The sequence below is a fragment of the Pagrus pagrus genome, assembly GCF_965226575.1.
Source record: "Pagrus pagrus genome assembly, chromosome: 7".
Taxonomy (NCBI): domain Eukaryota; kingdom Metazoa; phylum Chordata; class Actinopteri; order Spariformes; family Sparidae; genus Pagrus; species Pagrus pagrus.
The window spans coordinates 21,947,320-21,972,526 of record NC_140191.1 but is presented as its reverse complement, the minus strand read 5'-3'; the positions used below and the strand labels follow the sequence as shown (position 1 = coordinate 21,972,526).

Here is a 25,207-nt window from a genome sequence, read left to right as displayed (position 1 = left end):
CAAGTTCTTGTTATAAAACCCTGACATCAATCCATATTGTGTAGAAGTTGCATAACTACCATGTGTGAATGATGGCATACAATGATGTTAATGGTCACTCACTCTGGTTAGTAAAAAAGAAACAAAGGGCTATTGACCATCTGCACTCAGTTTTTACAAAACTTAAACTACAAGGAGCCTTTCTCTTAAAACTGTCAATGCAATGCAATACAGTTATTCCAGTTGCTCCACGGTAACCTGGGGATAGTGACCAGGGAAACCAATGCCTCTTCCATGTTATGGTTGCGCATTGGTAGGCGCGTTACATTTGTGCCGTAGTTCAACGTTAATTTTTCCGGAGAACAATCCAGCCTGGTGGCAGACCAAGTAGCATAGTGAAAGCAAGGTTTACAGGGAACAAATCTGTACGCGGAGGGTGTCACTTTTCTTCATTCTTCAAACAGCCATTACGCTGTGCAATCAGTATTTATTTCAAGATGATAAGTTTAAGCAAAAAAGTTGTCTACGGTCAGCTGAGGCAGCAGTCAAGTCAGAATTTATCTTCGGCAAAAAAAAAATTGTCCTACTGTCTCTGAGACATTTGAGGCACTCGGAGAATTAAATTAATATAAAAATAAATTCAGTAAAAAATGAACAAATCGTCTGGAATTATTGAAAACATAGCAAAACACCAATATTAAAGTCCAAACACAATCCTCCATAATATCACTGCATAGGCCAAGTGTTGTGGCTCAGGTATGAAGCTCATCAAGACTCCTTTTAAAAAGTACATTAAACATAAAGTTTACTTCACTTCTGAGAAAATGAAAGGGGAAGGGACAGAGCTACAGTGAAATCTTATATGCAGTAAAAATTCCACGTATCCTAAATTGATCATTTGTGACAGACAGAGAGGTCGCCCTAAAATGTGGCCTGACTGTGACCAACATTTCCACAGTTGACTATAAAGAGATTCTGACCCTCCTAATTTTGTCAGTGATGGTAATCTAACTATGGCCCTCCCATGATTTAAATGACCGCCCGTGGTGAACTCTGCCCTTCCAAAGGCTGTTTGAAGTATTTAGCTTCGTTATAACAATCTCATCATCCTTATAGCTTATATTATGATGTCAATGTCCATTACTGGGTCTTGTAAGTCACAATTAGTTGACCACCTAAGCTTGTTCGGCACAGAGGGAAGTCTATAATGAGGACTGTCATCATAGAGAGCTGTCCTCAGATAACCTGCTATCATGTGCCTAATCATCCTCTACTGTATCTCAAACACACACATATATATCTACACATACTAATACTGTATATAGTATCTAACATAAAGTGTGCAAGGCTGTAGCACAAGGCAACATGCAGCAGAACTGAGAAAGTGTGTTAGTCCACACCAAGTCTGACTCAGCACTGTCCAAAAAAAAAAAAAAAAGAACAAAAACAAAGTGTACATTTGGTGATAAATTGTGTGAGTTCTACCAGGCGAGCTGGCCCTCTTCCAGCCCATCCCTTGTGGACAAACCTGTATCTGAGCTATTATCTTTTGAAAGTATAGCGTGACAGCTGTTTCACTGGAGCTTAAAACTTTTTGAAGACGATGTGCTCCTCTAAAGACGAGCAAAACTTAGCCCATGAGTGTAACTTAATACCGCCTCGGGCAAGCATGCTAAACTTCATGTAAATGTGAAAGTACAACTTGGATTGTGACTTTGACGTGACTTGATTTGACATGTACAATTGTTCCAGAGATTCAAGTCATGCAGAGCTCTTTAATGCCAATGCCCCTGAGAAATTATCCTGATAAGACCTGGCTGCCATAACACCCTTCACTGTCATAAAACTAAATCCTTACTAATCACATTCAGACAACAAACACAGGCCAGGCACGCTGCTAATCTTTGAACACCCAGTGCCTCTGTTGTGTCCTCAGATGTCTCACGTATGCAACTTTTGAAACAATATCAAATAATCAATCAATAATTTAATCTAGGGATGCAGCAACATATTGTATCATTATCAGCGACACTCACCTTTTTGACTGCAGTAATTGATTTGCTGTTGTGTCACATCAATTTTGAGCTAGCATAATGATAGAGTACTGGAAACTTTTGTTTAGTAGGTAGTAGGAGTTTTACAGAAAAATCAACTAGTCACTATCAAAACCACTCGACACTATTCTATAGAATAATAGTTCATCATATGTGACATCATAATGCATCATAATAGGCTACTCAGAGCTTTTGAGATGGCCTTCTAACAACACAAGGTTTATATAACTTTATATGTTGTTGGACAAATACTTTTTAAACAATCATTCTCTGCGTTATACCATATTAAATAAACAGAATTGGGGGTACTTAGGGATGGAAAAGAAAGCAGTCACGTCATTACTTTATCTCCGGCTCACACAGGCTTGCTGTGGGGCTTTGTACAATTTTTGGGGTTTAGTAAGATTTGGGTTCATTTGTAAACTGCCTCTAAGAGTAGCACACAGAACTCTGCAAATTCACCTTAACCCTGGGTTGGTCCTGCCTACCTCAGTGAACTCTTTTCTAATTGTATTTGAGATCTTTTTCAATGAGAATTGGGTGAAAAAAATGATAAATCTCCTGCTATTAATTGACTATATGAATATCTTATGGGATTAGTCGACAGCTATTAATATGCAGCATTCGTCTATGCCCTAGTAGGCAGTCGTATAGCAGGCTTAAAAGGCTTTTAAAGTAGTTAGTTTAAAAAAAAATCTTTTTCATAAAAAAAGATGTGCAATGTAGTGTAATAAAGTGCTGAATGACTAGAAGACAGCTGAGTTATTTTTGTATAATGAAGATTTCCTTGTTTCCCTGGCACAAAATGGGTTATTAATATAAACAGAAACAAAGTAAACAACAACAACTACAAAAAAACATCAGTATCGGTTTCAGCTATCGGACAAATTGTTAATCAGAACATCATTATTGACCCAGAACTTCTGAATGGGTGCCTCCCAACTTTTAAAATTTCCATCCAATTATTCATCGAATAATCTAGGCCTGTATGGTGACTGCTTAAATGTTAAAAATGCACATGACATGTAGATATTTATATCACTTATTACAGACTTGTTGCTATTCTGTTATTCCTATGAAAACAATCTCTTCAATCAAAGTCTTCAATCTATCTTCTCAAAAAGCAACACTAGATAACAGAGTGGTGAAACATGAGCAGTGCCGTGCACCAGAGCATGACCTTGCAGTGTGCGGATGGAATTAATACATGAGACTTTGTTTGCTCACAGTATAACGGTTCAGGGAAGGCACAAGAGCGAGACTGAGAAATGTATCATTAGACCATTCATCAGGTCCTCAGATGACCTTCCCAACTCCTGCTCTGTGAATCTGCCCTTGTTACTCCCAGTGGTGTCTCAGCTCTGCTCTTAGTCACAACTCTTAAAATGGTGGACAGACACATTACTGTCTTCCTCTGCACTACTACAGTTGATAGGGCTAAAAACAATCACAGCACTTATAAGGAACTTCTTAACAGACTCACAATGAACTGCTAATGTTTGCACTCGTCTCACCCACAGAACAACATCTGATATATTTTCTGCTCCTCCATGCACAGTTCAATTTAGTTAATTAAGCTAAAGAGGACAACACCATTCTCCTCGCCATCCTGAGAACTAAATTTCCACTTGATAACATCCATAAAAAACACCAGCTCCTCCAAATAAACAAAACTTATTATCAGAGGGAGGGAGGAAGGATGTTGGTTGCTAAACAACATTTCCCAGCATGCTGCCATAACACTATAATGAGACTGCAGGGAGCTGGTGCTCTAATGTAGACGACACAGGTCACTGTGACCTTGAGGAGCCGAATCTCACGCCAAAACACTTGGAGGAAAGGCTGCTTCAAACAGATTACAGCTTTGAGATGTATAACTTCAGGTCAATCATGAGAGCTGAGGGATTCAATATTGTACATAATGTAGAAGAAGATGAAAAATCTGGGTTGTGTCATCATAATAATCCCAATTATACATTATACTTTATGTCTGCCCTGAAGTTATGAGTATGTGCTTTAACCACAATGGATTCACATAAGTTTCACAATGGAGCAAGAGTCAAAGTTTTATATCATTATGTGAATAACTAACATTATCTATGAGGGCTCTGTTTTCCAGTAAGTGGCATAATTTCATCGACATGTCTAACTCAGAGCAGCACACACACATTTAAAACAGCTCTTTAATCTCCTCACCTCATAGACCTCATAGTTAGTGTGTGCCATGCTGGGTGTTGGGACCTGGGGTAGCGCAGGGGCCCTCCTCTTCTTGGTATCAGCCTTTGGAGACATCCTTGGTATGCTCATGACCGACTGAGATTGGCCCAAGGTGCTAGGCCTGTCTTCTACGCTGGGGACCCCTGACACTGTGGTCAGACCCTGTGGGCGATGTCAAAAATAAATGGGGTGAGGTCGGACTTAGAAATACCAATCGAAGTTATACAGCATTAAGGACATTTTGCTTTCAAGTGTGTCAGACGCATGACCACTGAGTTATATCGGTGTATAAATTGATCATGTTGCTGTTGCGCCACCCATAGCTGAAATGCCATCATATTTTCAAGGGTCATCCTGAGCGATCTCTGCCTCTAAAAAGGCCATTTGCACAATTAAGCTGTGTTATAACGATCTTATCATCCTTGTTGCTTATGTTATGAAGTCAGTGTCAATTACTGTGTCTTTAAAACCACAAGCATTCAGAGAATAACAAAACAAACAAGGAATCTGGATAAGAAAACCCATGACAGAAAATGTTGGCAGTTGCTACAAAAACATGCACTCATGCACATACTCTGCGTGCCATCGATGCGCACATTTCTGATGGTATAGTCGTTTTTTTCAGTCACAACAATCTATCTGACCAAGTTGAAAGCGCAACCGCATTTTCAAAGGGTGGCTGCTCCTGACAAAAGCATTGGAACAAAAAATGGTTTTCACCATCTGATCAAAGAAAGCCCAAAGTGCTCCTGAAAATCTGAATCTCCCCATGGCTCAGCTTGGTACAGAGCCTTGGCACAACGGGGGAACCAAACCACAACCCACACCCCCATGATTTAAGAAAAGAAAAGTGTTTAAAAGCAGATTAATTGATGCGTTCAGACAATGCCTGGATACAGCATAAAAGCAGAACAAAAAGGAACATAAAGTTCAGGTCATTAGAATTAATTGGACCCAAGGTTAGAACATCTCACAGTGGGGAGGGATGGGAAAAAGAACAGTGCTTCTGAAAAAAGGCCTTCAGGGGAGCAGTCCAGTTGGCATGTCTGCAGTTTTTTTCACATTGGAGACATTTCCCATATGAAAAATATGTTTTGTTGTTTTACTGTTGAGGAAATTTTGATTCTTAGAGCGTGGAAAATCATTGGGGAACCTGTTGCCTTACACTAAACTTTAAGAGACAGAGAGATTGCAAGATACATTTGCACAAATCAGAACAACACACATTGAAATAAACACGAAAGAAGTTAACATTAACACACAACATTGTACGTTTACAGCAGAATAAATGATGGTATAAAATATTCAACAAATATATTCAGTCAGTTTTCCTCTGTGCTGTGTGACTGACAGGGGTAAGAGCAGGGCAACAAAAAAAGAAGTGTTGAAAGTGAATGACTGATGTGATTTCCGTTTCGAATCCATAAAAAAGGAGCTCGTTTTCACCTCACAAAAATTTTCAAAGCGGAAAATTCACATGAACTCTGCCTGACTTTTTCACCTGCTCTCTTCTGCTCTTTTCCTCTGGTAAACAATCTGAAATATGTCAAAACAGTGAGAGATGAAACTGTAACAAACGCACAGCGGCATTCAAGTCAGCAACTTAAAAGGAACCTATTGAACTTCTGCATAACTTCTGCACAAGGATGATGACTTACATACTGTATCTCCAGGGAGTGCCTTTTAGTGCTTAAAAGACTGATCCTACAACAAACCACCCATGCAAATCTAAAACTGACAGTCTCAGTCTCCAGTGACCTAGCAAAATGTCAGAATCCCTTCCTTATAATCACACTGAAAGTTAGTTTTACTTCAGCATAGAGAAGAATCCTCCTACACTAGTTTGAACGAGGAGAAGTTCTCTTCGAATTTAAAACACACATCGCTTTGACTTCACTGAGAGGTGTGAAATTAATCACAACTTGCAGCTCTACCTTTAGACTTAGCTAAACACGTGCATACAAAATATATGTGATTAAAAATGGTATACATAAAAGATAATAATTTTGGATGTGTGACAGGGTCATAACTTAACATTGGGCTGAAAAGAAGTGTTTCACTGCCCTCTCTGGTTAAAAGTTACAAGTCTGTTTCACCTCTGACCACACCCAGTATCACTGCTGGTTCAGTGCGGTCAAAAGTGTGCTCTTTTGTACCTGTGATGTCATGGTGAACTGATATGCACTTGAGTACACTTCTACATCACTTCTATGATTCGTTAACTTTGCATCTAACTTGTATGGTATTGTATTTTCTGAAGAAACTTGTCACTCACTCACTTTTAAAGGAAAGGAAGTATATCACTCTTTTTATTCTTATCATTAAACAAAACCTTCGGGGGATGTTAGGGTTAGGGTACTACAATGACCCATACACATATGACAGTTCAGCAGCTTTTACCAAATGTGTTGTACCATTTGAGATTGGTATAATACTGTTTATCGCACCAAAAAAACATTTTAATTGAAAGATTACATATTACTTCAAATGTGAATGTGTGTTTCTCATAGAAAATAGCTAGGAGGAGCTTTTGGTTCATTAGCTGAATGCATTTTTGTGTCGTACCTTAATATCTATTTACTTAAAATGCATCTGGATCTTTACTTGAGAGGAATAAAATCACCCAAACTGTCCTTGAAAACTACCAATTTGTGCAAAATCTTTTCTGTATAATCATGTTCACTGGTTGTCAAATGACTGAGTGTGAGTGGTATTGGAGCTTTGAGGTCTGAAAAATGCTTTCACATTTGTGAGGCTCCTGTGACTGCCCTTTCATTACTGTCATTAGGATGTTGGGACATATTGGGTGACCTATAAAGTTGATAAAACAGTTTATCTGTTATGCTTTATAGTGGGAACAAATTCCAGTTTAAGATTGTTGGTTATGGCCAATTTGCTGCTCTGAGATACTTATGTTACTCACACTTACAGACACACGTCTTTTAAAATTTCAAAAAAGGGGAAAAACAAGCGCATTTCCCTTTTCAAGTCAGTTTGATTCAGAATCAGCCTCGCCCTCCAACATGAAGCTCTCTGAGCACGATACTGTTTTAAGACCACACACACCGACACACACACAGTAGTTTGGCCCCTAATGAACAATTAGAGATAAGAGGCTGGGCTTTTAGTGCTAATGTAACCTAGGTAGGGTAATCTGATGCCTTCAGGCTGATAACACTGTGTGTCTATATGTGTGTGTGTTTGCTTGTGTGCACAAATGCATGTGTGTGGTCTGATAACAGGCCCTGTCTGAGGAACAATAATATCAGAGAGAGAAAGCCCAGCTGCATTAAAGCCCACTGGACATGGCTGAGTAATGGAAATATGAATAAATATAAATAAGCTACCACTGTATAACTCTCACTTTCTTGTTTTAAATATATTCTAAGATTTCACAGCAAAGCAAATGTCATATTCTGTCTACATAAGTATGAATGTTTAATTCATATTCTGCTGCCATGTTTTTTTCTTTTTCATTTCCCTGCCTCCCTTCATTGCAGTTATTTCTTTCAAAAGTGCAGTCAGAAGCATCTGATGCAGATATTAACAAGAGGACCTTAAAGAGAATAACAATAATATCAAGCTAGATTCTCGGTGCTAAAGGAAACATTAAGAACAAAGACACCAAAGGTTGGAGAAGCTGATCCAGAAGCTTTGTGCTTGGTGGGACACTGAAGTGAACCAGAGTGAGTGTTTTCTCAGTTAATCCAATCAAACGCCATATTGATCTGAGGTGAGCCACAGCGGCTGCTGCTGAACCGAGCTTCATGGCTTCAAAATCAAATTAACATGATTGAGTTACAGATATAACAGGTAGAGAGCTGCTAAATGCAGCGTCTAAGTGTATGTCTGGTTTACTTAACATGGATGTACGCTCCACACACGTACACTGGAGTTTGTAGGGAGTTATTATATTGGTTAAAAAAACATGTCAAATTTTACTTGTTAATGTTTTTTATGATCACAAATCTTAACTCAAGCTTTATTTTCTCAAGCTTTATTTTCAGCTGATTAACATCTTTTCAAATCTCCCCACCTAACTACCCGGTAAAAGCTACAAATACCACTATATACCACTATTCCCTATAACCACTTAATAGTCAGTCATCATTTGTAGGAAAGAAAAGATAGTGGAGGCAACATTGTTATTGCTCCCCTTTGGACCTGTCAGCACCGGTACTGCTGACTGGAGACAGTTGCTGCCCTCTGGAGGACATCTGTTCACATTACTCAGCTGTACAGGAGCAACAAGGTCCTATTCTGTGAAGATAGCCCAGAGCTTAAGGGAATTCTTTATTGTTGTATATCCAATAAATGTGGCTCAGTGTGACTCTACTGCTCATACTAACTTTGCCACTGAGTGCAATATTTGCGTCAACTCGTGTACTACCTGTATTTGTTTTAACAATTAGTTCATTAAGTTAATAATATTTGTTTTATAAAAGGTAAAAAATAATGACAAGGGGATGTCTTGATATCATTATTGACAAAACAAAACAAATGTTGAAACCAGCTGCAACCATCGGTTATTTGGTGTGTTTTTTTTAACCAAAAAAAAAAAAAGATTTTCATAAGTGATTTATGTTTTGTCAGTTTACTAATTAGATTATTAATTGAACAAAACTTGCAGAACCATCGACCACTTAAAATTTCAATAAAAATGCAAGAGCCTCCAGGATCTTGCTTGTGAGGCTTGGATGATATTGGCATAGCCAGCCAGCACTCGTGCGACCTGACACACCCAATCTCTCAAAAGTCACAATCTATCATGAACATGGATATATGAGACATACAGAATATATTTTAAACAGAGGAAGCTTTTTAATTACACATCAGACTAAATGCCATATCGGCAGCCATGCAAGAAATAGATATGAAATGGACGCAAAAACAGGAACCCTCTAACCAATGTGATGAAACCCAATACTATTCACTTTGTGCTGTTTGTGCTGGTTTGTATTATATTGTACAGGTGTTCCTGTTATTCTGTCCACCCATAGTATATGATTGGAACGCTTCAGAGATGAGTTGAGGCAGGATCACAAGAAAACAAGATCCCACTTTGATTTCACTCATCACATCTGGATATTGTCAGATGTGTACGCAATACTTACATCAGATTGTGTGTCTGTATTTTGGATTACTTTATCATCACAGTCATCCATGTCCATAGATGTTGTCTCTGTCTGCAAACGGAAGGCACAGCTAACATGCAGCATTCAACTGTTCAGCCATGCATCTAGCCCGCCTTAGCTAACAGTCTGAATAAGTATGAACGCACGCACCGCTAAAGGTTAGTTTCTAAAATTTTGCACAACCTCATTTTTCTTACAGAAGATCACTGCTAAAGCTTGTGGACAGTTATGGTGACATTAATGCTGCTCTTAATTCAATGATTCCAATGTCATATTGTTTATGAATGACTCTGATAACACTAAAATTATTAAAGAGAGCACAATCCTTGTGTAAACACAACAAACTGCCAAAAAACAGCAACAAATATCTGGAAACCTACCTTAGTTTTCCTCCTGCTGAACTGGAAAATACCCAGGAGGCCTTTCTTCTCAGCTCTGCCCACACTGGTAGTGCTGGAGCAGATGGAGTCTACAAAAAAAAAACAAAGAGGAAGAGGAGGGGGAGAGGAGTATGAAATGATAGTGTCAGTGCCTTGTTAATTCAAAGTTAAAAAAGTCAGGGTTATTCTAGGAAAAAGATAATGAGGAATTAAGTGAGTGACATATGATCCTGGCATGCACAGGTTAATTAGGTTAATAACATAATTGACAGTGGGATTGCAATGACGGCAGAATACTGTGGAGATGCAGTGCACTCTCACATGTAAGCCAGTTTGGTTTAAACAAAAATTAAACGTTGTCCAATCGGTTTTCATTCACAATGAACTGACTGAGTGTCCTCAGCAGAGGGCGCTGTAGCTTTATTTTTCTCAAAGACCACCTCCATCTAACCTTCACAGCCTATAAAGCAGTAAGTAAGAGTGTGCCATGATAACACTGTTGGCTTAAGGACAGGGAGGGAAGGAAGGTAAACTAGGCATTCAAAATAAATCACAGAGCTGTACTAGTGGGTTATTTTTCTAAAAAGCATTTGCAATCTATGTTAATAATACGTATAAAAATTACAATGACGTTAAACAAACACATTTTTTCGTTGCATTTCTTTGCAGATGGATGACTAACAAGCAAACACGCATGTCCAAAGCAGGGTTAATAAGTGAGCAGCGGTAAATTGGGTTAGAAAGCTGGTTTGGTTAAAACAAGCAACACTAAGACAGAAAAGACTTATCATGACTAATACCTGAATAGTTAAGAGCAGGGGCAGAAGCCATTTTAGGCTGGAGAACTGGAAAACATGACAAGGTTTTAAAAACGCATGAAATCACATGTGGATAACTGACCTGCATCAGATAGAATCAATTAATATGTTATTAGCACGTCCATAGCACCAGGACACAGCTGGTAGAGTTCAACCAGAGGAGGAAACTCTAATGAATTTTATGAATTACATAATTTGTAGATTATCCTTCATAAACCAGGTGATATGTCCTTCATAACAACAGCTAAAGGTTACAAAATAGAACCATTATGTAATAGTATTTGATCATAAAAAAATGCACAATGCTCTGGGTGTTCTTGCATGGCCCTAAACCACAAGTGTTTCCTCTAAGATGACACTCTGTGACAAGAATAATATCTATATATATATATCAGTGGGTGTGGACTGCTACCATGGTAACGAACCATATTATCAGATCTTAGAACTGTATTCAACTTCCTACCAGATAAAGGATAATGTACTACTAATTACTCTAACCCTAGGAGCAAACTAAATTCAAGGTTAATTTAGATGAGCATATTATAGGAAACACAACACAAGTGTATATTTTTGTTTGTACTCTGTCGTTGACTACTGTTGCATGAAACTAAATATTTACATGCTAGTCACACTGTACTGCAAAATACAATGTCGTGCTGGTGTGTGGCTCACTGCAATGGAAACTTTTGAATCACCTGCTACTGCCTGGCTTTACAATGCTGAACTTTATATTGCTGATAGGAAAATTCTCTTTCCTTATTCCTTATTCTATACAGCCCACCTAAGTTTGCAAATCTGTGTAGAGGCTTGGCCACACCCAATTTCACTCAGTATGTATCTATTTGTTTCTGTACGCATTCATACATTTGACAAAGATTCAGCGTGTCCTTCAGTAATTGTTTGGGGATGATATCAATTTGCAGGCCAACAGCAGTAGATAATATGACACAATTGCTGGACGAGCCAAGACCCATCAGTATTCATGATGGTGTCTTTTGTCTGCTTCAATTAGCTTACTAACACCAGCTTTCACAGAGCATAAACCAAGGCTGGGCTCTTTTAATTTTTAATTCATTTAATCCAACAAATAATTTATTTCATTTAACTGAAAAAAAGAAACCATTTTTTTTCATTGACACTTATTTATTCATTGAAAATCTGACTGTGTTATGGGAACTTTCAATGTAAATGTGACTAAACCTAAAACAGAAAATTATATGTAGGGTTTAAGGTTTACCTAAACTCTGATCATGTACGTAGAGCTCCTTGATCCCCAGCTCCGTCAGCGATTTGTCCAGTTGTAACTCGTGGCGACTGATGCTATCCTTCAGGAGCAGGACATGTGTAGGGTCAAACTCGCACTTGTCACAGATGACCGGTATCAGAGCCTGGAGTGGTACCAACGGGCTGACCCGCAGCACTGCCTTCTGGCTGCCGTGGTAGTTGACCATCAAACGCACTGTTTTCTGATACAGAGAGAGGGAAAAGATGGAAAAAACATTAGACATTAATGTCTACATACTGGATGAGATAAAAGGCCAATATGGGCAAATGTGTGTGACCACTGGAGAAAATCTTCAAATCCTGGAGTCCCACTAAATTTCATTTTTTAACTCAGGGGAAAAAGGAACAAGGTTGACTTTGAGAAATAAGACAAAAGCAATCAAAGCTTACTGACAGACCTTTCAGAGATGTGATGGATTTGATAACTTACACAGCTAAATAAAAATACAACAACAATATAAAACAACAAATAAGTCTTGAACAATAACCACAGAGCAGACAGTATAGGTGAAGTGAATGAATTATAGCATACATATTAGAAGACAAATGAGCACTGAATGTGAAGGAATGAGTGAACTATGATCTCAAAGAGTAACAACAAAACATGTGAAATGTAAAATAAGTGGCGAGTAGAGGAGCAGAAAGACAGAAAGAGATCCAAACATGCCCTGACACTTCAGTAATGAGTAACTTAAGGTTAGACTTTGGTTGCTGACAGAAAAAGGAACATTTAATTTGCCAAAAGTTGATGCCTGTGTGTGGTTGTGCGTGTGTGTGTGTGTACATACAAGCATGTGATCTTGGATGTGTGTGTGTATTTAAGTAGTTAATCTTACAACACTACATAGTGTTGTGTCATAGAGAACAGACATGCTCTGTGCAGCAGTCTTTATCGCTAAGTGGTTCACATCAGCCTCTATAAAAAACACCCCACTCTTAACGTGGGTCTCCAATCAGCGGCTCTTCAGGAGCTTTTGTATTTTAAGTTCAATGACATTCAATGTAAATTATCACTACAGGGAAAGGTGCTTCAAATACATGAAAACACTCAGAGCGCAGGCTTCTGCCAAGTTCTAATGACTTCCCTGGTAAGCCTTTAGCTTCACAGTCAAAAATGTTGTTGATAGATGCCAGAATAATCATACATGAGAGTAGTACAGGAGGAGTCCTTTGTATATTTAAAAGTTGGGTGAGTTGGTTGGTCATGCGTTTTCCAAAAACACTATGAGCTATGTGTGTGTGTACGAGCCAAAGTTTGAAAACACTTCAAAGATGATACAGCTGGTTTACCGGCAATCAACTGACTGTAGTCAACTACACGTAGGAATCATGACATTCCTACGTGTATAAGACTACATTAATTTTAGCTGGGTTCATCTCATAAACTGACAAGATATCACACGTGTGTCATTTTAACTGCTGAGACTGGTGGTACAATGAAAACACAGATAGAAACGGGAAGAGGGATGACTGACAGCTGTGTCTGAAATAGTGTCAGTCTCTGGCCTGAGGCCAGGCAGGGTCAAAGGGAGAGAGAGCAGCCAGTGAGCCCTGAGAAGAGCAGAGAAATAATGCATGGTAACTAAAGGTAAGGCACTCATCAAATATTCAAACTGTAGGAGGAGAGCAGAGGAGAGGCAGAGAAAAGGGGGCGAGAAAGAGACTAAGGCTCGAGAGAAATAACTTCAGATAGGCGAGTGAGCTGTAAAAAAGACAGATGACAAAAAGACAGAGAGGAAAACAGGTGATAAAGGTGATACAAGAAAGCACACCTGAAAAAACGCACACAACTGAAAAACCAGTGTATGAGAACTGACTCCAATGTCATGCTAGGCCAGTTTAATCCCAACTGGCTTCCTACCTTAGCATGGGCCCTTAGAGGTTTCACTGGCCTTGCTTTCTGCCAGCAGTCAGATGTAAAAGGTAGAGAAGGGAGGGACGGACATTACACAGGGCTACTGGGTAAGGAGCTATGCATGTAGACTACACATCTGTTACAGTGATGGCTTCTTCACTGGTATTCTGGACAACATTAACTATTTTTCTTTCATAATCGTATCAGTCTAATAATTACATTTTGCACAGAATCCATGCAAAGCCGTACACTCCGTATATCAGTAGGTTTGACAAAAAGAACATCAAGATCACAGTATCGGGCTCCACTGTTACTCACCTCTGGCACTTTTGGCGCCGGCTTGCGCACCACTTTCTCCTCCCAGACTTTCTCCTTGATGAGGACACAGGCCACGTTGAGGGAGCCCAGCAGCGCGTTGGGCTTGAACCCCAAAGCGTGGCCCTCAGGTGACAGCAGCTCCAGGGTGTGCAGTGCTGGATTCAGGTGGTAGCGGCTACAAAGCTCAACCAGCAGGTCCATCAGCGCCTTACTGAGAGAGGGACGAAAGAGAGAGAAAGGGGGGAGAGAGAGAAAGTGAAAGAGAGGGGAGGGAGGGAGTTTGGAAGAAAGAAAGACAGGAGGAGATGGGGAGAGCGAAAGAAAGAGAGGGAGACAGAAGAGAAGATAGGGTTACAGAGCCTAACTAGCTTTAGCTCCGGTAAAGAGAATAGTAATTACTTCATACAACAAAACAGACACACACCTGATGTGCTTAGAGGGGATAGCTTATTGATAGACACAAAGGATATGATTTTAAACACTGAGCTGTTTACATACAGAATATTGAATGGCAATAGCATTGATTTTTACATGAAGATCAAACAACTATCTTTGTAGCTTTTGGAGGAGAATTATATAACAAAGGCCCCAAAACACCAAGAGAAGCGTATCATATGTTGTAGATTTAATCTGTGTGGTTTCGTAGCCAGAAACCTCCACAATAAAAGAGCAGTCACAAAACATAGTGGCCTAGAGAAATAATGACAGGCAAATTGAAGAGTACTTGTTGATATGACTGGCTACTTATGTCTGTAAAGCCAGAAGAAGCTGTGAAGTCTGCCTCGCTGTTTTGTATGTCTGTGTGTGTGTGAGGGGGTGCAGCCGATGCGGAGGCCTGCAGTACAACCTGTCAATCCACAGATAAAGAAACCAAGAGACAGTCTCCAATGTTTTCTGGGAACAGCCAGATCAGATGACAGAACTGAGAGAGATACTACCACAAAGGACACCATTGACAATCACCAACACATGGACACAGTCTACGACTAAAACGACAACCTGCAACCAACAAACTCAGTGCCCTGCCTTATTTGCTTTTTAAACTGTTTTTGCTGATAGTATGTTCATCAAAAACACAATCACTATCCGAAAAGAATGATCTAATGTAGTATTGAATATATATTGCAATTTAACCTGCTGACCCTTCTGGTTCACATGAGGTCATTTTCATAAGGTCATGCTACATAGTCACGCATTGCTCATTTCCATTAAACTTAAGTTTAACTGTGCTGTAGCATTACATTTTCCAACCATGACAAGTTACATTACAGGGACATATGTTTGAGATTATGCACAAGGAATCTACACATAATGTTAATAAATGACATGTTGGGTTTGAATATTAATTTTAATGCGCATTAAATTAATGCAAAGAATCAGTGGCATGACTAGAAAAAAACTATATAGGATAGTGCAATTAATGCAGCTACTGAAGGAGTTCAGGTTAGGTTAAAAAGTTTTAGAAAGTTTATTTATTCTTTTTTTTTTTCTCGATTAATCACATGCAAGATGTTATAGTTGTATACTAGCACCTTACAATACTATATGTCGGTATCTATGGGTAAATGCATGTTAAAATTCTGGCAAAGCAATCTGTATACTAAAAGGATATAAGGCAGAACTGTAATCATATCTGTAATATTACAGTATAAGCATGAATCCACTATTCTCCTACAAGAGAGCCACAAAATGGATCTATTTTGAAATGTGAGCTGTTTGCATATTCCTTTTTGACCTTTAATAACATGGTTTAATTGTCCATGTTCACTCAATAAACTGATTACAGGATTACACATCTGCCATATCTTATTTATGACCATCGGATATGAATGTCACACTATCAGGCTCTGATGTTGCTACTGAGCAATATCAGAAGGTAGACTTTAAACACAGCCCATCAAAAACTAAAATGGAGTATCATGCATTTCAAAAGCTGATCCAGAATAAGGTAACAGACACGTAATAGGCTGCCACAAATCCACTGTCTTTATATACCTTTATCTAATATATGCTTACTTTTTGTAATATTTTTAAGGAATATCAGGTAGTTTGAAAAGTTCACCAACATGTTTAAGTGTGAAAAGGCCTCTTTTTAATAATAATAATAATAATAATAATAATAATAATAAATAAACGATGAATTTACTTTTACTACTAGTAAGAAGTAGCACAGAGATGCCTACTGGTCTTAAATTTGTCTATGGTTATGAGAAGACCATCTTGTTGTTCTGTACAAGTGAGTCCCTGATTTTCTGCCCCAAAGGAGAGAAGCTCATTAGGGGCACAGAGCATTAGCCGGTCAGCCTCCATCTGTCAACTCTCAGGGACAAAGCTTGTGCTGAGACTAAGAGTGGGACCCCTTGACAAGGCCCCACTGGCACTGTAACCCAAACAGACCCAGAAGCAACAAACAGGCCTCATTCTGTTGTCTGTTCACTGGCAATGAAGGTCATAACATGAAATCATATTGTCCTAGCTCAGATCATTAAATCTCTAGAAATAATATAATGTAAATATGGATGGATAGAAATTTTGTAGCCAAACACAGTAATAACGAGCAAAAGGATTGGGCTACAAGACATTTCACAGCCAGATGCAACATAAAAACAAGGCACACTAAACAAAAGCCATTGGAAAGAGAGTGATACACAGAGTAATGTGTGCTAAATCCGTCCTCTCACCTGCCATCCTCAGTTACATTAGTCTGGTATCCCTGTGGTAGGGTTAGCTGTAAATCCACAGTGGGCCTCAGTATGTTCTCCTTGGCATCAGTGCCTGATGTCCCTCCCCCATCAGGTACAGTGTTTCTGAAGATGTGGCGTGGGGCGGGTTGAGGGGCCTGTGGCGGTGGTGGGGCACGTGCCTTCATCCTCCTCCTGGGAGATGACAAAGATACACAAGAGGAAATTATTATTCACTTTTTAGGTGTTTGCTGTAGTTTCATACATTGTACAAGGTTTCCCATGTAGCAGAGTATGTTTGGAAAATAACAAGCTTTCTTTTCACATGTTGCACTTGATTGTCACATTTACAACTCATAAATTAATCAAGGATAAATTTCTCTTACCAGTCCCATATAATGCCAATTTTTATGGTTATGACTGTTTAATTGTGACACCACAACCTTACAGAAGTCGTGACAGCTCGTTTAAAGGCACAGTATCTGCTACAATATGGAACCTTTGAACAGTGTATGGCTTATCTAGTAACACATTTTCACAGTCTGACTCACTATATTTAATTTTAATTGTAACAAAATTATGCAAATCATTTTGGAGTCAGTTTGTTTTACTTGAGTTCAGTCTTAGTTACACTGCAAGACAGCACAATGAACACAATCCCTTGCAACCACCTAAAAAGCCGCCTGAATACCAATCACTTTTTTCTGTCCGTCTGTTTCTGTTCGTGACAAAAACCTTTCCCTTCATCAAGATTACATAACAGTCCACAGATATGCAAAGATGAACCCTTTTGGTTGTCAAGATGATCCACCCCTGAGCAGCTGCTTCTTCCATCTGTTTCAAACACCCCTCTGAATAATAATTTAATAATTTACAACCACACCCTCTCTAATATCACTCCTAAGCACTCTTACTCATACTTTCAGGAAATACTGCAGTGTCACATACTCAATGTCTGCTTTCAAAAAGCTTTAAAAGAAAAATGATTCACAGCCTTACTTTAATGCAAACAATCCTTCAATCTTATTCCATGCAGTTTATTGAAAGACATATTTAACAGTTAATACTAAAATGTAAAGATTAAGTTGAGTGAGTTGTGGCAGTCAGTCAACTCACTCACAGGTTTACAAAAGCGATTGAAACCGAATGATAAAATTTGACATAGCATTGTATTACAGTATTCAGAGGGTGATAAGGTATTACTGTAGGTAAGCTCAGGTGCATTCCACGCATAATTTAGTGTGTTGACAATAACCCTACAAAAACCATAAAAACACAGATAAGAACCACACTCAAACCACAACTCCTACAGTATGGGTGGAGTCATGTGGCAGATGTCAATGACATGCTGGCGACAAGATGCTGCTATCTGCACATTTGACCCTAGCTCAACATAAACTGTACTTAGCCTGACAGAGACAGCTGATTAGACAGAAATCAAACACTTCATCCTGCTAATAATGACGACAAATAGCTATTCTATAGCACACGCTTTAACATGCACACCCTGTCTGTCTTCAAAGCACAAATATTAGCCTTAGATAACAAAAGAAAAACACCCCACTCACGCCAAAACAGTCCTTGTGTTGATAAAGTGTTCCAGAAGCGTTTTATATCAGACTGTTTATAAATCCAGCTCCAAGGATTGGGCACACAGAGAGAAAATGTGTGTTTGATCCAGTATCCTTCAAGGTACTCCTGCCCCGTAAAGGCTGCGATGGAAGAATGCAAGTACATACCACAGTGAGCGGACTCTAACCTGGCCACAGTTAACCATTAACAGCTGAGTCGGATATCAACCAACTCTCACCCACGAGACCCAGAGTGTCATTGACTCATTATGCAATGCAGACAGTTTAAGTGGATGAGACTGACAGGGTATACTTAAGAGTTTGACAACATTGATCATAATCTTGTCACACGTATAATCACAGTGCAGAACATTTCTGACCACTAACTGCAAGGTGTTCTGACTCAAAGTGTATTTAAAAGTATATGGTTTACTCACAAGAAATAGACAGAAGAAGGTGATTTTCATGAGCAGCTTAGAAACCTCTGAATGTGTGGGATTTTTCTGGTGAGTCTGTGTTTTTGAAGGTAAATAGAACCGGGCTCTGTGGTACTGTGGGACTGGGCCCCGGCCAGGCTTAACACAGTCAGCTAGTATCCTTCCCTCCCTCTCGCTTGCTGTTTGTCTCACCATAACATTTCTCTCTTCCTCGCTCTCTCTCTTTCCCTCCCTCGAACAGGCACAAAGACTCCTTTAGGAAAAGCCTCGTCTCCCACAGAGTTAGAATGAGCGAGTGTAAACAGAGAGAGAAAGAGTGAGAGAGGAAAGGGAACGAAGAGCAGGAAACCCTGCTCCGGCACAGGGGGGCAGTAAGTGCTGTGCTGCTACAGGGACTGAGTTACAAATGGGCTCTCTCACACACACACACACACACACACACTGAAGGTTACTAATGGACCTTTCAGAACCACTCAGTTCTTTTCACTTGACTAAATAGCATTAACAAGGATATATTTCTTTCACTATTCTCTATTAAATCTGATAGCTTTTCTTTTTAATAGGGACAGTTATTTGTTTAGGCTCGAATTAATGTTTGTGAAAGTTTCAAAAGTAAGAATATCAAACAAATAGATGTTGAATTAATCTCAAGCTGCCAAAGGCGCTTTAGACTCGTGGTCTGTGGTAAAATCATCCAGGAAAACATGTGAGCAGCTGTAAGTGGAAAACAACATGAGCTGAGAGAATTTATGTCCACAGTTAAAATTTAATGTATTACAACAAATACAAGCCAGTTAGTTAGTTACACTATATAGAATACAATAGAATAGCTACACACATTCAACAACATAATTAAGGCTTACTGGTCTGGAAAGGAGTAGAAATAGGTTAAAATACTTGCATGGTCCGAAATGTATTATATAGAGCTAATGGAACAGCTTTGTGGAAAGAAGTGTTATTTTGTGACTATTAGAGATGAGCTGTGCATATCTTCCAACATCCACTACACTAAATTTAAGCAAATATAGGTAACTGAAATGATGTTTGAACAAAGATGATGGATTTGAGGAAAGTAGAATAGCAGATGCTGTTAATTTAAAACTATTAGCTCTTAAAACTTTTTCCATTGTCAAACAGTAAAGGCACAACCTGACAGCTGCAGGCACTCTCCTTTACATTTATTTTAACTACTGTAAATTCTGGGTGAAAACAATTGTGTGTTTTATGATCCTCCATCATTAAAAATGGATTATATTAAAAGTATACTATATGTATAAAAATATGATGGATACCAGCGTTATGATTAATTAAATTGTAGCATTTTAGCTCCCAAAATTAAATTTCTGAGACAATGCTGGTTGCCAGCTGAAGATGTTGATGATGGAGCAATAATAGTGAGGCATGCTTGATTCAGGTGTCCATGGTGTCATTCTTAATGACATAATCAGTCTTCCCAAAAGCTGGTGTGTGACTTGTCAGTGATAATCAATCTGTCTGATGACATAAAGGGATTTGGCTAAATAAAATAGAATGCAACATGAACAATATCTTTATTTAGACATGGTTATATTTGATCAACATTAAAATAGAATATCTGTTACAACATTAAGCAATGGTAATGGTATAAGACATAAACCTAAACACAGCCTACCAGTCATCCTATTTTGCTGTCTGTGTGCTAGTCTCTTTAAAAGATTAGTCTCAGTGTCTGCATGTCTGTCTGTCTGCGTGTGTAAGTGCATTTACAGTGTGTGTGTGTACTACAGGCTACCTGCTCCCTGACCCAAATACCACCACGCTCACTCCTGATCAAGGCCCGTAGGATAAATCATGCCAGGATGTGTGAGTGCGACTTTGCTTGTGTGCATGTGTGGTTGTGTTGATGTTAAGTTACACATCAGTGTGATCACATGAGAAAATGAAAAAAACTATGCAAACTGCACAAATTTAAAACTTTCCCAGAGAGAGATGAAAAAGGTAACATGGTTTCAAGATGTAAGCAAAAATGAAATCTTCTTGGAATTACAGGTTTGGCAAGGGCACTGCAAACACAGTGCCAATACGTGGACAATACAAATCCATGAACGTCACAGTCAGATTACTGTTGTTAGCGGAGAAGTTAAATTACATAACACAGCTCAGACACACTGGAGACTACCTTAACGTTTGCAGGGGAAAGAAGTAACTGTCAGTGACTGTATTTATCCCAGCCATGGAAACACAGCCTAAAAAGTTCCCACTCTGGAAGGTCTTATAAAAATAACGGAATATGTGCTCAGTCGGTACTCTGCTCCGTCAGCACAAACCCAACAAATTAAATTCCGCTTACAAGTGGTTTGTTTAATAACGAAAACTTTATTCTGCTATCTTGGCCACTTCCTTCTAATCTTAATAAAAAAATCAATTAAATGATTGTGTGTTTCTGATATCTTACTCACTTCCTTCAGGATCCATTCAGCAATTCCAATAGGGTAAAAATAGTCAGTCTGCTACTGATACCTACAATGTAATGGTACAGAATGCTGGAAATAGTACTGCATGAGAAAAAGAAACAGACAGACAGACTAGCCTACTCTAAACAATAAAGTCTGCTGTGGATGTGATTAAATGTAACTATGATTTAAAGCAGACAGAGACACAAAAGTCAGTAAGTCAGTCAGAGAGACGGACAGTTTCCCCAGTCAGTCAGAGATGTGGACATGCCCTCAGATGTGAGTCTCTTCAGGGTCAGACAATAGGATCACTGAAACAATGAGCCACTATCCTCTAATGAAGACAACTGACTGGATATGGAGCACATTAATTGGCTACACAGCACTGACTGACCTACATGCACCATGACAAACCTTGTGCATTCCAGAGTACAGTATAAACAATGGATGAACCAAAGCTCTGTAGCACATAATAAGAACTGATGTAAAAATAGATGTCCTCAGTTACACTGTTTGTTTGAGAAACATAAACGCTGTAAAAGACAAGAGTTTAACTCTACTGCAAGACATTCCCTTGGACAGATAAAACAGCCAGCTGGCTGTCTCAACAAACAGACACAAAAATATTATCTCACATATTTCTAAAAGCTTAGTTTTTTATATTAGATCTGACCTGTCAAACAGATGCATTCTATTGAGCATCTATAATACAATATTTAATTTCCTGTCTATGGCTTTAGTTAAAGTTACATTGAAAACAAAATTGGCAGCCAAACTTCAGGTAGTAAAGTGGGTTGACCGTTAATTGCAAAGTTGATGGTTTGATTGCAATGATGGTTCAATCCTTGACCTTAGACCAGAGCTCCGCCCAACCTTGAGCTAAACACTGAACCAAAAGTACTACTGGATACTGTAAATCACTCTCTCATATTACTGAATATGTACGAAAAGATATTTTCAAAATGGCCTCAATTCATAATCATACCTTTAAAACATGGAATATTGTTTAAGAGAGACGTGAGTGAAGAGTAGAAACATCAACCATGTAAGCATGTTTTATCCCTGAGTGCCACTTCAAGAACACACCCACCACTTGCATGTAAGATCACACACATGCACATTCAAGCCAGGAGCACACTTGTCTGTGTGCACACTTGAGTGTTAACCTCCTGTTGTGCATTGGACACGAGTGCGAGTGATACACATCCTGGACGCTCAGCCACTCCCCTAACACTCACACACACTGTCCAGCTACCTTAGCCAGCATATCCCTTGGGTGTCATGGTGTCCCCATGGCAACCTATATTTACACCACTTGACTTCAGAAGAGCGCAGACCTTGGTGTAGTAGCAGCTGTGGATTCTGGGTGCATGCATACAAAGGGTGAATGACCCAGAGGAAGAGAAGCAGAAATGAACAGAGACAGAAAGCGAGGTCAAGACAGAGTGAAAGGCTTTCTGTTTTAGAAGTGAGTGTTGCACACATGTGAGCCCAGTAAGGCATTTGTTTGCAGTTGCTAGGCATACAGCCATCTACTTGAGCATATGCCCTGATGCTCAAATTACCAGCCATGTGGTTAAAAACCCCACCCAACTGCTATGCCAAGTACAGTGGCTCAGCGCCATTGTAATGCCAGTCAGACCCCCTGTTTTCACACTACTACTCCTCCCATAGCTACAGCCAAGTAAAAAATGCTGAAAATAAGAGCACATTCACGTTTGAATCTCTTCTGTGCAGTTAAACAGGTATGCCTACATGATCCTTTAGAGATGGTAGAAGTTTCTGAAGGGTAAAGTGTGTACAATTTGTGAAAACAATTTCAAGGCATTTCTCAAAGGTTTTCAAGATAATAAAACTTGACTCATTACATGATTCTCTAAAGCAAATGAAGCTCATAAACAGAACAACATCAGTTTGACCTATTACCTCATTCAACACACCAAAAGACCTGAACTCAATGATTCACTGCTTTACTCCACTCAATGGTATGTGGACACATGTCACAAACCTAGGGTCATACCAGGTATCTCACAGCATGTGTCTGTTATTTCCATGTTAGTTTGCATACGCAGTAGCTGTCTTACTAGCTCCCTCATTCATAGCAGGAGGTCAACAAATATTTCACAAAAGGCAAAACCATTAATTTGCATCATAAATGTGCTGTATTGTCCTGGTTTTATTCATTTAAACAACAAAAAAATTGAAAATCATTATCAGCATGCTACCAGTACCATGCATGGTACCAGTCTGTGATTGTACCATGATAAAACCATAAACCATTCTGAGAATTTGAATGACTGACTGCCCCTACTGCAATAATTTCACTATATTTGCATGCAAACGGCAACTGCATTACAAACTGTAATCAACCCAGAGCCTTCTTTGGAAAAACTGGTGCCACTCCACGTGTCCTGGAAGATTTGAATGTCCTGGACAAACAGGAGGAATTACAGTCAAATATTATCTGTGTTTACTTTAAAACCATTACAGACACCGCTGATGCTGTGAATCACCAACCCAAGGCATCAGTATTTGATGACCTGGAAATTAGACTCCACCTTAAATACAGTTCAAATTGTGCTTGTGTACACAGAAAGCAAGTGAAAACAACCAGGTAAGAGCTCGGCACAATCTGTTCAACAGGAGCGCAGAGTCAGAAACAGTAACATAATAACCCAGGGGAGCTGAAAAGACAACACCACACCTCAGGTGCTAAATGAATTGTTACTCATTGGGATCAATTAGGTTGCTTACTTGTCTTCTAGTTATTTGAAGGGTTTACATTCAGGATGTATTGCATGACCTCAACCAACAACCGGGGATCCAGGAGTATCTGTTACACACCTACTTAAAGGAGAGAAATCCACTTACTGTAAAAGCACCCACCCTATCCTCTCCTTTCCTATCCTGACTCATGTAGTCATCTTGTCCACTTGTGACCACTGACACAGAGGAACAGTGTAAAAAAAAAAAACTGTTTTCCAAGACAACATGAATTCTCCAAAAATAGGAGAAGGAAGCCAACTACTTCTGTCTGGACAGCTGGAAAAAACATGTCTGTTTTTCCTTAAGAGATCAAATATGATAGTTCCTAGACCAAAAAGTATGTCCATTCTTTCTTTACCATCTCAGGTGTTTGAAGCCATTTAGCCTATTTACTTCAGTGATTTCCAGCATCCATACTGAGTGACATCAATAAAGAGCCATAGTTCACTTGTATATTCCTAGACAGTCATGGAAAAAAGTGTTCATTATGCTTGGTGTAACAATCAGGCAACTCTGCACTCAACAAATGAACTATGTGCCCATAGTTAACGTTAATCTACTTAACTAATGGTCTTGATCCTCAGACATTTCAAGTCAACTCATGAACCAGACTGTAAAATCAAGATCAAAGTTTTGTCTATGATAACCTCAGAATTACTCTCATAAGGGGAGTCACATAAGCATTTACAGTGTAATTATTGGTTTTTATTGGTGCACCAAGATATGAGCTGTGCACTGTGCACCAGCTGAAGTAGACATAAAGCTTTTACAGAAAGCTTGTGGGTGGCAAACAGGCACACAGCAGAGGAATAATGGAAGGGAAAAGGGAAGGAGGGATAATTACGGTTGGTAAAAGGGAGGGATGAGGGAATCTCAGGTGGCACAAAGCCCCACATGACTGGACGGCAACAAGAAAGGGAACAAAAAAGGGTATATGGGTGGAGTCCAGCATTAGAGAAGAAAGGAAGGAGAGAAGGAATGTAGAAGCAGAACAGCAGGAAATGATAATTAGTCTGTTCTCTATTCCCTAAGCTGTGTGTTCAATTAGAGAGAGCTCCTGCTGGAGAGACGAGAAGAAAAACACTTCAATTACAGATATTGTTGGTTTTTAGCAGACAAACACAGCTTACATGCACCCAAGATCATTTGATGTGAAAAACATGTAACATAAATTACTGAAAAGCTACAGAAAAACACCTTCAATATGGCATATGTCACTTTCCCGACGCCAGAATGACCATGCCCCCTTTTGGGTGAAGTGCCAAATAGAAAAGATAGCA

General features: G+C 39.2%; 1 protein-coding gene across 7 annotated transcripts in view; it reads right to left on the bottom strand.

Annotated features, from left to right (window-relative positions):
• The window catches only part of cobl (cordon-bleu WH2 repeat protein), a 56,729-nt gene that overhangs the window by 25,215 nt on the left and 6,307 nt on the right, over positions 1–25,207 (bottom strand). Inside the window, exons 1-8 of one of the 7 annotated variants that reach the window (XM_084358105.1) lie at positions 18,730–18,770; positions 16,722–16,916; positions 14,041–14,251; positions 11,821–12,049; positions 10,566–10,610; positions 9,766–9,854; positions 9,365–9,436; positions 4,230–4,412 (exon numbers count right to left, since the gene is read on the bottom strand). In XM_084358105.1, the coding sequence (XP_084214231.1) occupies positions 4,230–4,412; positions 9,365–9,436; positions 9,766–9,854; positions 10,566–10,610; positions 11,821–12,049; positions 14,041–14,251; positions 16,722–16,909 (1,017 nt within the window). In that variant the 5' untranslated portion in view covers positions 16,910–16,916; positions 18,730–18,770. Of the gene's footprint in view, positions 1–4,229; positions 4,413–9,364; positions 9,437–9,765; positions 9,855–10,565; positions 10,611–11,820; positions 12,050–14,040; positions 14,252–16,721; positions 16,917–18,289; positions 18,308–18,729; positions 18,771–25,207 lie in introns of those variants that run through there. The other 6 variants (XM_084358106.1, XM_084358104.1, XM_084358108.1 and 3 more) reach the window with 6 other exon arrangements.